This window comes from Plectropomus leopardus, chromosome 8 (assembly GCF_026936395.1).
Source record: "Plectropomus leopardus strain MGB_pleo_1.0 chromosome 8, ASM2693639v1, whole genome shotgun sequence".
Taxonomy (NCBI): Eukaryota; Metazoa; Chordata; class Actinopteri; order Perciformes; family Serranidae; genus Plectropomus; species Plectropomus leopardus.
This window is the reverse complement of record NC_142183.1, coordinates 14,710,194-14,727,762: the sequence shown is the minus strand read 5'-3', so window position 1 is coordinate 14,727,762 and position 17,569 is coordinate 14,710,194. Positions and strand designations below refer to the sequence as shown.

General features: G+C 40.2%; 1 protein-coding gene across 1 annotated transcript; it reads left to right on the top strand.

The window, feature by feature from the left end:
- Nucleotides 1-505: 505 nt before the first annotated feature.
- On the top strand, nucleotides 506-14,718 carry taf7 (TAF7 RNA polymerase II, TATA box binding protein (TBP)-associated factor). Its single transcript, XM_042492752.2, has 12 exons — nucleotides 506-687; nucleotides 1,956-2,032; nucleotides 2,125-2,203; nucleotides 3,443-3,576; nucleotides 3,892-4,012; nucleotides 4,147-4,205; nucleotides 4,693-4,765; nucleotides 6,874-6,987; nucleotides 8,868-9,056; nucleotides 13,168-13,280; nucleotides 13,872-13,931; nucleotides 14,327-14,718. The coding sequence occupies exons 1-12, from the start codon at nucleotides 669-671 to the stop codon at nucleotides 14,369-14,371; spliced, it is 1,083 nt and encodes a 360-aa protein (XP_042348686.1). The 5' UTR covers nucleotides 506-668; the 3' UTR covers nucleotides 14,372-14,718.
- The last annotated feature ends 2,851 nt before the right edge of the window (nucleotides 14,719-17,569 follow it).

Genomic DNA, 17,569 nt, shown 5'->3' with positions numbered 1-17,569 from the left:
TACCCCGAAAATAAAAACCATAACCAAAACTTAGTGTATAAGTCTCGCGATACATGATCCCAGACTATGCATTACACGCATGAGACTGGTTGCCACATCTCGCGATAAGGGGAGGATAAATGTGACGTTCCTGACTATCGGAAATTAGTGTTTTCGAAGGTACAATTTACATGTGCTAATAGTTACTCCTTAAAAATAAAGCCAACGTGGGAAAATGACTATACTTAAAAGCAGCAAAAGTTGTAATTATTCATGTACAAAATTGTCAACATAGTGTCAGACAGCATAGTGTCCCAAAATAACACACAACCACAAACACACACACACACACACACACACACACACACACACACACACACACAAATGACCCAACTGTTACATTCTAAGAATTTATTTATCTGGGCTACCTTTATATTGTAAGGTGCAAAATGTCCCTAATGTGCTGGAAATTGCGCTGAAAACGTGTCTATGCCTGAAAAATTTAGAAATTTCCGCGGAGTACCTGAATGCGTCCATCACCGTTGAGCATTTTCTTCTCGATCATATTTATGCCAGCTTCGGCTAACTAAGCTGCGTTGTGTTTTCGATCAAAATCAACGTCTTCGGGCGTTATTTTTATCATCAAGGCAAATTCACGCAGTTGCGCCGTCGAGATTGCTAAAACAGAGATGACATCTAAACTGAAAGGTACGCTAAAATCCCGTGCTATTCATTTAGCTCAACAAAGCTAACGATAGCTAGCCCTATGTTTTGTAAACATGCTGCTTTTGCTAATGCAGTTTTGTTGACATGAATTCAGTATTACAAGAAATAACAGGGAAAAGTACGATAATTTGGATGCTGCAAGATATAAACAACAGTATTCATAATTCACAGTTAATTCAGGGTCGTCTGAAGCATTTCGCACAGGTCGTTATAAACCTGGTACACAAACTGTAACAAATAATATTATAACGCACGATCTGTTGTAAAGGAGATATAACACGAGGCGAGTCTTCATATTTCTTGATGGTGATGGCTGAGAAGAGGTTTTGATTTGAATACGTTATTATTACTTGTTGACTACGTAATAGTTAACAGCAAAATATAATAAACCAAAAAATGTATTATGTTCTCCAACAGTGCAATGGTCTGAATGTACAAGAAGAAAATGTAATGTCAACCCAACGTGTGACCAGTTTATAAATATCAGGCATCAGAAGTCTTTAAATAGTCTCGCATTTGAAAGTATATGGTCTCAGTTGTCACAAACATTTTATTGAATTTGATTTATCCATCTTTTAATTTCTTTTTCTTTTTCACTTACCTGCTTGCAAATGTAGATTAATCTATCCCCTTTATGTGGGGATATAATAACCATATCTCTACATAAAACCTGCACAGGACCACATACCATACACATGTATACTTACCTGCAATGCTTGAAAAAAAAAATTTTGTTTGAAAAATTAGTTTTAAACATCACAGAGTAATATTTTTCAACGGTCTTAAAAGGCATAAAATGAAAAAAAAGTGTCAGATACCTGTAGTCACCCTGATAACAAGAACCATACACACTGAAATCAAAGCAAAAAAGAAATAGTAGGATACTGGTTGCAAAAAAATGTAAAACAAGTTAAAGCTAAAATGTGAAATAAGCTTATATTCATATATTTAGGAGTGGTTCGAGATGATCAAAGAGGCCTAGCATGAGCGAGGGGTCTTAAAAGCTTAGAAATATGACATTAGATTGATCAAAAGACTAGAATATCCAAGCAGTAGCATACTGTATTTCAAATATTGATACAAAAGAAGCAAAACGAGCACCCACCTTTAAACCACATAGATTGAATCATATGGCTGTCAGTAATCACTGTGTGTTTCAAGTGAATCGTACAAAAAAATATGTGCAAGACAACAAGAAAGCCTTTTGTTTTGACCACTTTGTTGCTGTGTTTTGTGTGTTTTGATTTTAGGTGGGAAGGTCGGCTCAAAAAGTAAGGAGGATGCTCCTTACGAGTTGGAGAGCCAGTTTGTCCTGAGGCTTCCTACAGTGAGACTGATTTACAACTGAAACAGATTATTTCTATGAAAATTTAGTGTGACTGTTTGCTAAAACTTATGTGGATTTTTTTTCTTTTACAGGAGTATGCCTCAACTGTAAGAAGGATTGCCCAGTCAAGCAGTATGAACATGAAGGACAGACTCACCATCGAGTTGCACCGTAAGCTGGTTCATCAGTAGTTTTAGCGCTGGTTTTTACGTCTGACCTGTGTGACAAACACCAATTTAATCTGTCACACCAAACTCTCTCATATGAAAGCTGTCAGGTTATCAAATTTGAAATCTAGCCCAGAACTTGTGAAATGGAAATATATTTTTACAGATTAAGTAAGATTTTAGGTCTTTGTTGTTTGTAATTGTACTGATACATCTCTGGTTTGCACCACTGACTCTGTATTAATTCAATAAATATTGGAATTTTTCAAATATTCTTCAACTGTAGATATTTGGTAAATTGGAAATGGCTTTTCGGTTTTGTTGCAATTAATTCCCAGTGTTGGGGAGGCCACGTTGAAACTGTGGTTTACCAAACTAGTGGATTCTTCACAATTAAAAGTAGTTCAACTGCATCTTAACTACCCGCAAAAAATGTTCGCTTGTCAAAGTAAAACTAGTTTCAAAAAGTAAATAAATTACAATCAAACCACATATCAGGAAATTATCAAAATCTGTGTCTGGTATCTCATATTGTGACACGGTGCTACAACTGAAATGACACTGAGTAAAATGTAGATTTGTTTGAATCAGGGAGGCTTGAGGATGAGTTTTAAAGATATAATATGTAGAAAGTATTGGGGTGGAATCAGAAAAAAATACTTAACTTTAAAGGAAAATTTACAGTATTCAATGGCAGACATTTCAGTTGTAAATTAGAGGTGATTTTAGTCAAATAGCAGATGATTGCCATTAAATGACATCTGTGGCCAGTGAGCTGTAGCGTTATGCTGTTAATGTTTGGCAAAACACAGCATGAAAATACCATGAATATGTAGTTTGTTATTAGTAACACAAACTACATGACCCAATGTAGTAATTACTAAAAGAGCTACAGAGATTTGAATCTAGTTAAGCTGCCACCCAGTTATGTATGTATGTATGGCGCTGCTACACCCCAATTTCTCAGTTTTGAGATCAATAAAGTATATCTATCTATCTATCTATCTATCTATAGTGAAACTAGTAGTTGAGCTGTATTTGGTTTCTGTCACTACTCTCTAACACTGTACATTACTAACTATTGTCAAGGTGCAAATATCATAGTCTTTACTAGTAAATCATCTAAAGATATACGTGTCTTAAGAAACATGTTTTCTGTTCAATAGTGTCCCAATGGAAATGCTGAGCTTTGTCACGCACACGACATCTCATTATAATCTGTTATCGTCTCTCTTACTTGTAGCTGATGGTCGTCATGGCATCGTGAGAGTAGACCGCGTCCCTTTGGCCTGCAAACTGGTGGATCTGCCCTGTATGATCGAGTCTCTAAAAACGGTGGACAAGAAGACGTTTTACAAGACTGCTGATGTCTGCCAGGTAAAGCATCATCTTCATTGGCTGCATTTGTTGTTTAAGTTTAGGATGACGATTGTGAATAAAAAGCCAAATAGAGCAGCACCGTGGCATTAGAAGTTTAAGATGTGATATTCATTGTATACATGTGTTGGTGTCAACATTAGATACATATTTGTCATTAAGTTTAGGGTACCAGTTGTAAATAAAAAGTACTTTTGTAACATTAGCATTTAAAACTAAAGATTTGTCTCAGCTTTTCGTGTTATAAATCTCCAATATGACAACAGTAATCAGCAGAATGCAGAATAATTTACCATTTCTGCTTCCACGGTTTAGATGCTGGTATGTACACTAGATGGAGACCTTTACCCTCCTTTAGAGGAGCCAACAGGAACCGACCCTAAGAGCAAGAAGAAGGACAAAGACAAGGACAAGAAATTTGTTTGGAACCACGGCAGTAAGTAGACACAACAGCTTTTTGAGCTGTCAGCACTGACAACTTGGCACATCAGCAATTCAGGAGGCATAATTTGCCTTCCACAGCTGATTGAGTCATTTTGACTTAACTAATCTTGTTGTTTTGCTCTTCAGTCACCTGCCCTCTGAAGAACACACGCAAGAGGAGATTTCGGAAAACGGCAAAAAAGAAGGTTTTGACATTTTCATTTCCCCTTTGGCGCTCCCCTCCCCTCTCCTATCCATCTCTTTAGCATCCCGTCTGATGATCCATCTCTTTCCCAGGCTCTCTTCCAACAAGACATTTACATTTCATAAAACAGGGACTGTGGTGAAAGTGAAAACTAAGATTTACATATAAATAAAGCCTTTCCGTCTTAGTTTGCCCCAAAGGCATGCAAAAAAAGCAATTTCACTATTGCTTTGATCAAAGTGAAAGCGAGTGTGGTTGAGCACTACACTTCTACTTTGTCTTCTGAATAAATCTTCCTGAAGGTGCACAGCCGAGCCATATTGATTTGGCCCCTTCTGTTTTTAATCGCTAATGTGCTTCCTGGCATGCAGCCAGCTGCTATCTGTGTGTGTGTGTGTGTGTGTGAGGGAGAGAGTGAGTGAGTGAGAGACAGAGAGTGGGAGAGATGCTGCCAACACCATATGTAACCCGATCTCTTTCTCTCACAGTACATTGAATCTCCTGATGTAGAAAAGGAGGTGAAGAGACTGCTGAGCACAGACGCTGAGGCTGTCAGTGTCCGTATCCTTTTATACACCTGCGTATATTCTACACATACATTTGCAAAGCAACATTGGTGGTAATGTCATAAAACAGCAAGAAACAGCTGGTCATATAGAATCAAATAGTATTATTTGTGAAGAGGAGGAGCCATTTCAGCTTTCTGCCATTTCAGACCGAAGCTCCAGTTATTTGCTGTTGATTCATGGGGAACCTCTGCAGCCCAGAAAATGGTTTTTGGGACAGTCCTAAAAACTGGTAAAAACACTGAATAAAGCAGCTTCACATTATACAGTCCCTAAAGGATGGTGCAGTGTTGCGATTGCAACAACTAATACAAACTGAGCAAATCCCTGTGAATTCTGCACAACTCCCCAACCTTACTGCAAATTTCACCATTTGAAATAGGTAAAAAAGGTAGAAAATGCGCACATTCATAAGATGAGAAAGGTGCTGGACCCACACAAAGTACAAGCAAATAACAGAAAAGTCCGCTCCCCCTGCAGCTTTTATTGAGCTATTCTCAAGTGACCTTTCGAGCTACATGCTCTTCTTCAGACTAGTCTTATTACCATTTAAAACTGTTAAAATCTCATTTCTTTGTAGAGCTGTACGCAGCATATTGATTCGCTCAGCCCCTCTTTGCCCTACTCTTTCTCTGTTCATCACAAGACTGCAGCTGCAGGAGTGTGAGCTCTGCACCTGGAACAGAGTCCCCCACACACAGTTTAACAGCTTTGTGTTTGATGTGAGTTGCTGTTGCAATGTTAGCTTGTGCCAGGCAAACAGGAGCTCATGGAGACTGTCCTTCAGCGCTGCTTTGAACAATAACAACAGCTGATCATCACCTCTCAGTGGCCCCATCCACCCAACACACCCCGATCTCTCACAAAAGCAATACTGAGCAATCTGAGACAGTGTTACAACTTCTTTTAAAAGTTGTAGCAATTTGCATGAATTTATCCTGAATGAATATCAAATGCCGTGTGGCATTGTGCTCTCTTGTCCTTTTTGATCCAACAGTTTTAGAAAAGCTGTTGTGAAATCAGGTGTTTCAGGCTGTAACAATCCCTAAAACAGCCTGCAAAATCTCAGAGGGACTGGTTACAAATCAGTGTATCTCTGACACTGTTAGTCCTGTCTCCAACAAGCACCGGCGAATGTGCGCTCACTTTTTCCTGATCCAGGTGTTCAGGAGGTTTTACTGGGAGGCAAGTTATCCACAGAGGTCTCTCTCTCCAAAACAAGCACACCGGTAAAAACACAGATTAAAGCAGTTTTAACATTAAAAAATCTGTCTTTCCAATGCCACTTTTTGCGGAGGGCCTGCTAACAGTGGTGGTCGACACAAGGACGCAAATGGCTGCCTCTTAAGCTAGTGTTGGGTTTGACTATTCTGGGCTACTGTAGAAAAATGGCAGTGCAACATAATGGACTCCGTGAACGAGGGCCCATTCCCTATGTTGATTTAAATCCCTTATTACAAGGTAACGAAAACACAATTGATTATATACTTAAGAAGAAAACATACTTCGCATTTCATATGCCACTTCTGCCGATATATCTCCCTAAATCCTACAGACTGGACCTTTAAGATGCCTCACATAGTTTGTACTATTTTGTTGTTTTAGGACAAACATATCCTCATTCCCATCTCACGTCCAAAACAGGATGATCTAAGGCCCAACCGGGTGTCCCGACTCCTGCCTGGCTCACCTGACTTGACTCTGTGTGATGCCTTTGTGAGAGATGCACTTTGCAAGGAGGCCATTAGCGCTCTAATGAAACTCTAAACTTGCCTGACAGAATAAGAGCACAGCAGGGCCGCTTTGAGTGCCTGCTTGCTGTGTGTTAATTTAGATGGACTGTTCATTATCATTGCTTAGTTGCTCACAGTGAAGTTGGGTTCTAATGATAGCTTCAGCGTTTGCATGCAGCAGCAAACACACACATGACACACTAATGAATGTTAAAGTTGAGACAGTTCTTTGGAGTATCATCCGGTTTTTGCCCTTCAAGTCTACTTCAAAGAGGAGTTTTGAAAGAACATGAGTCTTTTAATGTAGGACTTCTAAGAGTTGAGGGGAATATACAGAGATGATACGTTGACCTTACCACATGATGTTCAGGGTGGGAAATCATAGCAGAGGATGAGTCCAAGGAGGCGGATCAGCACGGCTCTCTGGCCAACCTGGACTCCTCACCTGGCACCTCAGGACACAAGATGGGTCACGGGTCCTCTGGTAAGAGAAACTCATTTTTCATTTGTAAATAATGGGGAGTAAGATGTGGTGATTTCAGAGTGCATAGCAGTAAAACACAATTGATACTTTATTTCTGAGGCAATATTGATAGATTGTCATATTATTCTTCAAACATTATAATGTAACAAACATTTTTGATGAGGATCGCTTAAAAGGGAACAAGATATGCACCATGTAGGACATTATACCTTAAAGACATTAAATTGTCACTGCTCTCGAGTGGAAAAAGAAAGTAATGGAGAAACCATTTCTGATCTATCTTAAGGGAATACTTCACCCTCCAAATTACAATTTCAAAACCAGTCACTCACACCGTGTTACACTGAATTCATTATGAAGAAAACTTTTCTTGCATGCCTCAGGTGAACGAAGAATCCAAAAACTAAAAACATTTTTGATGATAAACAGCAGCAAAACGGCATCAAAAATATCTGTTTACAAACTCAACACCATGACCATGCACAACTTGTGCATTATAATTCAAGTTGCATTTATCCAGCTGTATGCTCAGTACTTCACAAACTGACAGCCCTTTTTTGATGGGAAACTGACCTTAAAGTTAATCTTCATCTATGCTCTCTTTAATGTCAGAATCCATTGACAAAAACAGTGATTTTACCTTGCTTAACAAGAGGGCTGCTGTCTACCACTGCTTCGATCAGTTTGTTTGTGTTATTGTGTAACTTTGGTAAATCTGAACTCCTAAAAACACCAGTCACACAACTATACAAACAAACTAAGTGATCTAGGCAGCTTTAGACCAGCAGCACCCGTGTTCAGTGAGGTTTTAAAATTCTGGATTTTAAGAAAGCATCAATAATTTTACTTTCAGTTCAGTTCCCTGTTGGAAAGGGCTGTTTGGGAAATACTGAGCATACGGCTAGATAAATTAGACTTGGAAATTAAACTGCACAAGTCGTGCGAGAGTTTGTTAACAGGATTTTTTAATATAGTTGCTGTCGTTAAACTCCTGCGACTTCAATTCAGCAAGAACTTTCTCTTTTTTTTTTTAAATCTGTCATTTACTGGAGGCATGGGATTCCTTTAAAAGTATCTTTGGCATTTCTGTCTGAAATATCTTTAATAAGCTAATATTTACCAATTTATAACACAAGTTCAAAAAGGCCATGTCAGTTTTGATGTAAATCTACAGTGTAAGTTTAAAATGGCGAATAAAGTAGGCCTGATTTTTTTTTTTTGTAGCTAAAAATGTGCATCTACTTTGAAATGGCAGTTTGCTCTCGTGACTGACCTGACTGTTGTACAATGATTTCTTTGATACTCTCTTCACCTCACCAGCAGAGGTTTCCTACTTCATTTTCAACATGCACACAGCCCTTGTCACTCTTGATAGCCTCTGCCCCAGTGGTTTGAAATGGAAATGGAGCGCACCAAAGCGTTAGTTACTCTTTGGCCTTAAGATTATTTTTGCCTCTGAAGGACCTCCTCGGTGCATAGTAAGTGCTTACACTTATAGGTACTTCAGTGACGGGTGTGCATGAGTGGCATGACTAATATGTCTTTTTTAAAAATGTAGTAGCACGGGGTTGTGGGAAAGACATTTCAAGAACAGGACTATTTAAAAAAAAAAAAACAAACACAGTCTCCTGCTATGGAAACGCACCATACAACAATCTAGACTTCATACCTCTGTGAACTCCTTCGCCTGTCTGTTCTCATGCTGAGTATTTGGAGTTCACATTATTCTCACCTGGTTCATGTCATGCGAGACGAAACTCCAAACTTCTGCTTTTCACTAGACGTTTGTCTCTGTGACCTAAATCAAACCCCAGCATGTTCTATCTGTTCCCATCTTTGTGTCCACGTTAATAACACTAATGTGCATTCTGCATGGCCAGTCCAGCGTGACGAACTGAGGGAGATCTTCAACGACATCAGCAGCTCCAGTGAGGATGAGGAGGACGATGGGGAGCGGCACGATTACCTGAATATCATGGACACGGAGGATGATCTGGTCCGACAGCTCCAGGAGAAGCTCAACGAGTCCGATTCTACACAGAATGAGAGTGACAGAAACAACCAGATAGGTGAGATAATATCAGGGTTTCTATACAGATCTGGAAAAACATATAAAATGTGTTTAAAGATTTACAGGTTTTGACAGATATTGCAGGAAAAGCTTGTTGAAGTACGTTTCCAACATGTTAATATTATTATTAGTTCAAGCTTCTTAAACATCTCTCTTCTCTTGGCTACTCCACCCTCTCTCTGGAGGGTTGGCGTTACGCTTTTGCAACAACTCCACCTGCGTTATCGGTGGTTACTGCCATATAAGCACAATGCAGAGCAGCAGCAATTAGCTAGCCAGTGTGACACACACTCTCACAGGGACTCACGTGCACTAATGGACAGGCTGTGTCATGTCCGATTGAGCTCATGTGTGAATAGAGAAGGCTTTTGTCCAGAGAATTCACTGTGAGTGAGCGGGTGTGTTGATGACATTTCTGTCACCAGAGCAAAACAAACATCCAAAGGGTGACGAAAAAAAGTAATTTACACACAGACAGCAACAACAATGTCTAACTGAAGTGATGACGAGATTCGGGAACCTCTGTCAGTAAAGGCCAAAGCTGACATCGGCAGACAAATGGCAAGAGACTCTGTTGTTAATGACCAGCTGACCAACTGGCTATGTGACCGCTGTGTTATCTGCGTCATATCCTGCCTCCTGCACGCTCTACGCAGGAGCCAATCCTCACCTAAACCGAGTATTTCCAGTTGGTGACAACGCTTCTGACGCAGACAGACAATCTTCTTTTGTGTGCTACGTGTGTTAAAGACAAACCCTGAAAATTGTGCGCAGTTGATATGAGAAAACTGCTTGAGGGAGCGTGACATCATAACTTAACTTCATCTTTACGTAGCATATAGTGGTTTGCTGATATATTAATGCTCTGAATGATGTAAACAGAACCTTAAAATTCAAACTGTGTTTTGGACTGTTGGCTGGACGAAAAAAAAAGCAGTTTCACAACATCAGCTTGGGCTCTAGGAACAACAACATAGCACATTGGGTCAACATTTTTCAGTGTTGAATTATTAATTGAAAAAGAATCAGACAGATTAATTAGTTGCAGCCCTGTTGATATGGTGTATTACTTGTAGTCAGAAATACAGTTTACACCACTTAGCAAATTGTTTACAGTTTATAAGGTCCGAAAAAGATGTTGAAATACTGTAAATGAAACACAAGTAGAAAGTCTTTGAACTATAACCTATGGATGTATTTCCATACAGTGGGAGGTGTGTGTTTATGTACATCTGTTCAAAAAGTCAGCATATGTAAGTTATTCTGGAAAGTGTGTGTGTGTGTGTGTGTGTGTGTGTGTGTGTGTGTGTGTGTAGGTGGAGGTATTAAATGCAGCATTAGAATTACGCAATCTCTCCTGCTGTGCTTGCAATTTGCATTTACACCTCTGTCTGAATGCTGTTTCTTTCTGGCAACTTATAGTCTGTATAGTCTGTCATTTTTGTGGTCGTAGCGGTCATGACCGAGAACTTGGCATACTGATTTCAGAATGAGACCAGAGACAGTCCGACTTGAAATCAAATCAAACCCCTTTAGATACTTGTCAAAGCAGAGGTCAAAAATAAGCTTAGCCAGGTGTCTGGAGTTGATCAGAGCTGAGTTTTCTAGGCCAGACATCACACACACACTCATGCGTAGCCCTACTTTCACTTAAACACACATGCTGCGCCCTCGCCCACAGAGATGCACACAGACAGCTCTCCTCCTCGACTAAACAGTCTGACAGGTGTTGTGGCCCAGCGTGCACCCCAGACAGCTGTCCAGCCCGACAGCTCAATTCCTCCTTATCTACATACGTGGAGCCGTCAGTCAGCAACACTACTGTCCAGCAGAGCCGGAGTCTTGCTGTGTGTGTTCCTGGCAGCCCTGCAAAGTTGTAATAAATGAGTCTGCCGGGATTCCTCCCTGCTTGATTTTGCATATTAGATGGCCAATATCAGAGGATTGAGAGTCAGTCATGGAGGCGCAGAGGATGAGCACAATTAGTTTGGAAGGTAGTTGATGGTGATGGTGATGGAGCCACAGGTTGTTGTTGTGAGGCACAATCACTTTGGCTGGTTTTAATGAGAACCCTCTGTGGAGCCCGGAGCAGACTGATTTAGTTGTGTCTTTTAGTGCTTCGGCCTGCTGGCTCACGTCCTGTTAAATGGATTTGTTGTTCCCATTAACTGCAATTTGTCAACTGAAATGGAGGCATCCTTGTGGTTCAGCAAGCTAAGGTGCATATCTTATCCACATGCCTCTGTGAGTTTAGTGTCGCTTTCAAATTATGTCACATCATCTCTCTCTGTTTTCCTGTCAAATCTTCACTGCACAAGAAAGCATAAATGACATGGATTATAGGGATGTGTGCAATTAATCGACCAGTCGATTAAACGTTGCCACCCTCGCTATTCTGCACAAGGAATATTAGTCAGTTAAACGTAATAAGATACCCCCGAGGAAAACAGGAGAACTTTGGACCGGCATGCGTGACTAACCAGCTGCTCTGAACATCAAAGACTCTCGCTCTCACACACAAGCGCACAAACACACACGTGCACTCTAAGACTCACATCGGTTGCTTGATGTTTTCTGACTACGCTGAACGAGAGAGGAGCTTTACCTATCAAACACAGTCACCACTGATTGACAAAAATGTTATCAAATTTAACCGCTATTGCCCCCAAGTCTGTCCTGTGTCCCAGGGTAGGTGGTGGAGGAGGAGCCCTGACATTTAAGACATACAGGAAGTCTCTTTCTGGCTCACCATCAGGAGGCACAGTGTTCCATATTGCCTTTGCAATGTATCTAAATTTTAATATATTACTTTAAGTGAATGATAAATAATAAGAGTAAAGATGTAAAGACTGACGCTAGAACCTGTCAGCCAGTGGCGTTGTTAGTTCTGGGTCTCTGAGGCTTCAGCCACAAATGCTTTATGAATAATCCCAGGTCTAAATATAAAGGCTACGTGTATTTCATTAAAAATAATAGGCATAATAATAAAATAAAAGCCTGGGATCTAATAATCATTCAATTCATGCATTTAAGTCCTCAAAATACTGTAATATGGTATAGCTGATTGAGAACTTGAGGGTTAGGTACTCTGCGTCATTCAAGCATTTTGCGTGACCCCAAGCACACACAGGAGAGACACACACTTTCCTCTGCACAAAAAACCTTCTAACACTTGGCTTTTTAATATAACGGGAAAGGTTATAATCAATATTCACACCAAAGTCGTAAGACTCTGCAGCAGTCACAGGTATTCAGCGCTGTCTGCTCAGATCGGCATCGATGGAAACACAACACCCGTGTGAACACTAATTTTAACCCCCATGACCGGCAAGACTCAATAATGCGCCGTCACCAAATACAATCCACAGCCCCTGAACATCCATCCAAATTAGTCTGCACCGAGTTTGAAAGAGATTGAATTAGTAAGAGATAAATAAAAAGAAGTAACCACTGCAAGGTTTTCAAACCATGGTGCCCTCTACTATTCACCAGCCTGGTCTTTGGCCTATCTGTGATGTTGAATGTGACACACCAGAAAAAAACACATACACAGAAAGTTGCTGCTCGTATGCTGCAATGATAAAGGCACCTATAGCCTATTTTTAGCAAGTTTACCAGTTTACCCGTGTTTAAAAACCCGTACACACACTGATGAAATCTGGGTAGACATCAGTTTTCTTGTGCTGCGTTCAGACAACTTTGACAAACTATTGGACCCTTTAAAGCCTGAGCAAATAGATTTTTTTTTTGAAAACACTGGGGAAAAGCTTTACAAAAAGATTTGAGGACTATTAGAAAAATTATCCAAAAATAGGGAAAAATGGCCCTAAGACTGTATTTGTTGTTCATCGTCTTGTCTCCATGTCATTGAAAGAATCTAAACCAATTTGCTCAGGTTCCAAAGTGTTAACCGTACAGATTTAACTTTGTTCAATCTCAACTTCTTTTTCTTTTTTTTTTTTTTTTTTAGCATTTTCTTATTTTAGATGACTCGACAAGTAGAGTTTAAACTGCCATTTAAGGAAAGCAGTCATTAGGAACATCCCTACTGTCTGAGTGCTTTCTGTGACAGCGTTTAACAAACGAACCTCCTGCTGTTTTACCTGCAGTTATGGAGTATCAGGTGCAGATCAACGGTGTCAAGGCCAAGCTCCAGGAAACCCGCGCACGAAAGAAACAGCAGGAGGAGCTCATCATGAAAGTGGAAAACCAGGCCCTCAAAGTAAGCAGCAAACACACAAACACAAACTGTTTTCTCACTGATTCAGAAACTAGGTCTTCATGTACAGAAACATAAACAAGAACATGCAGATGAGCTCGGAGGCAGAAGTCTTCATGCAGCATAAGTTCTCTCAACAGTGAAGTGAAAACATAAAAAAACAACAGCTGATTACAAACCGTGTTTTTTTGCTTTTTAAAGCCTTAAATATGCTATTTATCCTGTCAGCTTGTTACTATATACGCATTTCTATGCAGAAAAAGTGGCATGAAAATTCATTGTTCTGCCAGGCGCTCTTTAGTGGAGTCTTTACAATGAGCGAAACATAAGCAGACGTGTCCCTTTTTACGTTGCCATTTAGAGCTCTTATTGCCCGTTGTTTTGAGACCGTCAAAGCCCCATCTCCAGTCGTTATTATCACAGTCGCAGCGAAAAGGTCAGCTGTCTCTGACTGGCATTCCAAGTGGCCTTTCTGTCAGAGAGGAGATGGTGACATGAGCAGCCCGAGCAGACGTGCATTTAAAGCCATCACAATTTAATGAGGCTCAGCATGTCGACTCGAACAAATCTTGTTTGTCTCTTCTCTTCTCACAGAACCGCTTCCAAGCTTTGTTGGATGAGATTATTCAGCAGGAGGAGCGCGAGATGGAGCAGGTGAGAACCTTTTCGTAAAAGCCGTGGATCAGTGCCTTGCTGTGAGCTCTCTGCAGCTTTCAGCACTTTGCATGAATTTATCCTGAATGAATGTCAAATGCCGTGTTAGCAGATGGCATTGTGCTCTCTTGTCCTTTTTAGACCCAACAGTTTTCGTGCCTGATAGCAAAGTTCAAATTCAATCACCAGAAATTTAATTTATAGCGGCTACCAGCAGAGGCCCCTTTTGCAGTGATGGCATATAGGCCACCCACTGTCTTGGGTCGTTGTTTGTATTGACAAATGAAGGCAGCAAATTAATGTGAAAAGACATGTTAATCATCATCCACTTACCCTCCAATTACACCCCGGGGCTGTCGGGCATCAATCAACACGTCTATTTTCTGCTCCAACAGCTGGCCTCCCTGCAGGAGCAGCTGGACTCACTGATTGAGAAGTGACCACCAGGGGGCAGCCTCATGTCATCTTCAGCTTCACACACACACACACACACACTCGAGAAGAGGAGGAGGAGAAGCCTTCATCCTGAGGAGGAGGGAGTCTTTATTAGCTGACTTGCTGTGTCATTCCTTTCAGTTTGTCTTGCCACACAGCATACTGATTTATGTATTAAAAGTCGTTGCTTTTTATTAGGTTGGCAAAATTTGTTACTGTATGATTTAAGTATCTGATTGGCTACAACTGTGAATATTTTGTTAAATGTTTTCTCTGCCAACTCACCTTTTTTGTATTTTATTACCTGTAAGGAGAATAAATTACAGTGATACACAAGTGTCAATGAACTGGATACTGTCTCTTGTATATATATTTGGGCATGGATTTACATAAGGGCAGTTTGATATTGGCCATAAATGTGCTTTTACTGTTGGTGGATGATTCCTCAAAGAGTTGGACACGGCAGCAAGGTCTAGTGTTTTCCTGCTATGGTGATTTGGTGATTTAAATACATTTTCAAGAGAGATACGGAACAGCTGAAGACCTTAGCACATGTTTAAACAAAGCTTTAACCTCCACACCAGGACTGTGTTCAGTTCAGATAAAATGTGAAAAATTGTTTATTTAAACCATTTTAGTTTTGGGCCACATACAGCCCAATATGATGCCAAATAGGCCAGCTCAGTAAATCAATTTGATATTCTACAACTTAACTAACTTAGATACAGTAAAAATGCTTGATTTTTATAGCATCGGTGTAGTTTGAGATGTCCTGAGCTCAAATATGTAAGTTATTGTCAGGAATTATGGAACAATGTTTTACAGCACCTTGGTTTTCAAATTTAAAGTCAATTCAAGACAAATGTGGGACTTTTACTTTGGAATATTTCTTCATTTATACAATAAAAAAGCTTGATTTTTGTTTCTGTCAGAGATGTCCTCAACTGAATGTCAATGTCAGGAGTTATCTATATATTTTTTTTCCAGAAACCCCCCAAAAAAATCAAAGAATAACTACATTCGCCTCACAATTTGTTTGTATTTACTTTTTAATTTCTCTGAGATAAAAAATTAGTTACTAAAATTAGATACTAGTATTAATGACTTATCTGAAAATTTGCACATTGCAAAGTAGTCCAGAGGGCCAGATGGGACCCTTTGGCAGGCCGTTTGTGGCCCATGGTCCATATTTTTGACACCCCATATGTAAACAGTGGTAGGTGTTATGCAGGGGCACTGCCTTTAATTACAGCCAGGTTTAACACAGTTCAATTCAAAAGGGATTTGGTGATGTGATAAAGCTTGCATTTACATTGCCAAAGCAATTGCAAAACTGCAAAAAGTAAAAGATATACCAGACTTTGGATTATATACACATTGCTGCTGATTGGGTACAGCGCTGACACACCCACCAAACAGGAGAAACATACCTCAAGGCCATTTCCAGGAAACATGTTGTTCAACCAAGAAACCAGAGCAAAACAGTGTGCACTGTTTTCAGATTGAGCGTGTCCAAGACCACCCTGACCTGTCGAGGAAAAGCGTAAAAGGTTAAATGAACAAATTAGACCTCAACCATAGTCTTTAACTCTACAGGTTCAAAATCCAGTAAACATATCCAAACATACACCTTCTACCACATTGCTCTGCTAGCTCCTCACAAAAGAGAGCAATCAAATATGGCTTTATGTGATGGGCAATTAGTTATTCATCATTTTATTGGTTAAGTGTTTGTTAAGATTAGTCATCAGGAATATTTGTATGTACTACAGGAAAAGAAATGACGCATTTTGAGGCAAAATGCTCAAAATAGTATTTGGCACATACACAGTATGTCATAAAAGATTAAAAATAAACAGGGACACAAAGACTACATCCACATTATGAGCAAATGTGGCCCAAATCCGATTTTTTTTCCCTCTGCTCTCTTGTGATACAGATCTGATTTGTGTGGATACAGAATACCAATTTTTTGCAGTTGGTTCTGGGCCACTTTCATATGTGGTCTGAAATCTGATGCATATGCAATCACTGGCCATGCAACTGCTGTGAGAACAGTCATATCAAAATTCATGCGTATTTCCACATCATACTTTGCTGCACAGGCACAGATCGTTCACCATCCGGTGTTAGAGCGGTATGAAACTACACAGGGCTGCGGTGGGTTGCCCCAGTTGCCAGCCATTACAGCCCGCCTGCCAGACGCTCTCTGACAGGGACAGCTTGCCTACATATTGAGTCCTACAGTGACAGCTTCGTCATGAGGCGCCAACAGATTATTGGAACATGGCCCTGGACATACTAAAGTTTTCAAGGAACAGTTTTATGTGACACCCAACACACCGACCACTCCTGAACCCTCCAGCACCCACATCTCTCTCCACAAAAGTGCCAGTAATATCTGCTAATAGAGCCACAGCTACGTGTTTCCTTATCATCTCACCCTCATCCTCAACGCATTATAACTGTCAGTTGTTTTTTTTTTTCAAAAAACATCTGTGTGTCGCAAATGTGACGTGTTGTTGTCTAAAGTGTGTGTGTGTGATGTTCCAGGGTTAATATTGTATATTAGTGAATGGTTTGACTTTATGATCTATGGATACATTGCTGCTTTTTTTCCTTTTTTTATCGTGTCTTGTAACGTGTCCTTGAGTGCTTTGAAAGGCACCTTTAAATAGAACCGTATTATTCATTTTTTAAGCAAAATGCCCCCCAAAAATTGTTGTTTGTTTGTTGTTTCCAGAGTTTGTTGTTTCCAGAGTCTCAAATGTTGAATTTGCTGCTTTTCACTGTCTAATGTGATCATTAAGTTTTGGGGTTTTTGATAGTTGGCCAGGTAAAACAAGAAATTTATAACGTATCCTTGAGTTTTGGATTGTAATGAATCAATAGTTAAGATAATCGTTAGTCGCAGCCCTGGTTCAAATTTAGACACCGTTACTGTCAAAGGTTAATGGGGTTTTTCTGTCCGCTCTCCTGTGTGATGTAAAGGCCTCTCATCAGTGCCACACAGCTGCGTCACTAAACCATCAGATTACTCTCCTTCCAGAACAATCTTAACATGTTCGAGAGTGATCTGGGCCTTTCTCGTGGGCCCTGTGGTCATCCCCGCCTCTTCTGCTCCCTTCTGCAGGGATTGCCCACCAATCGCAAGGGTAGGCAAGAGATTAGCTCCTCAGATTAAAGTGTCCACCTCCAAACCC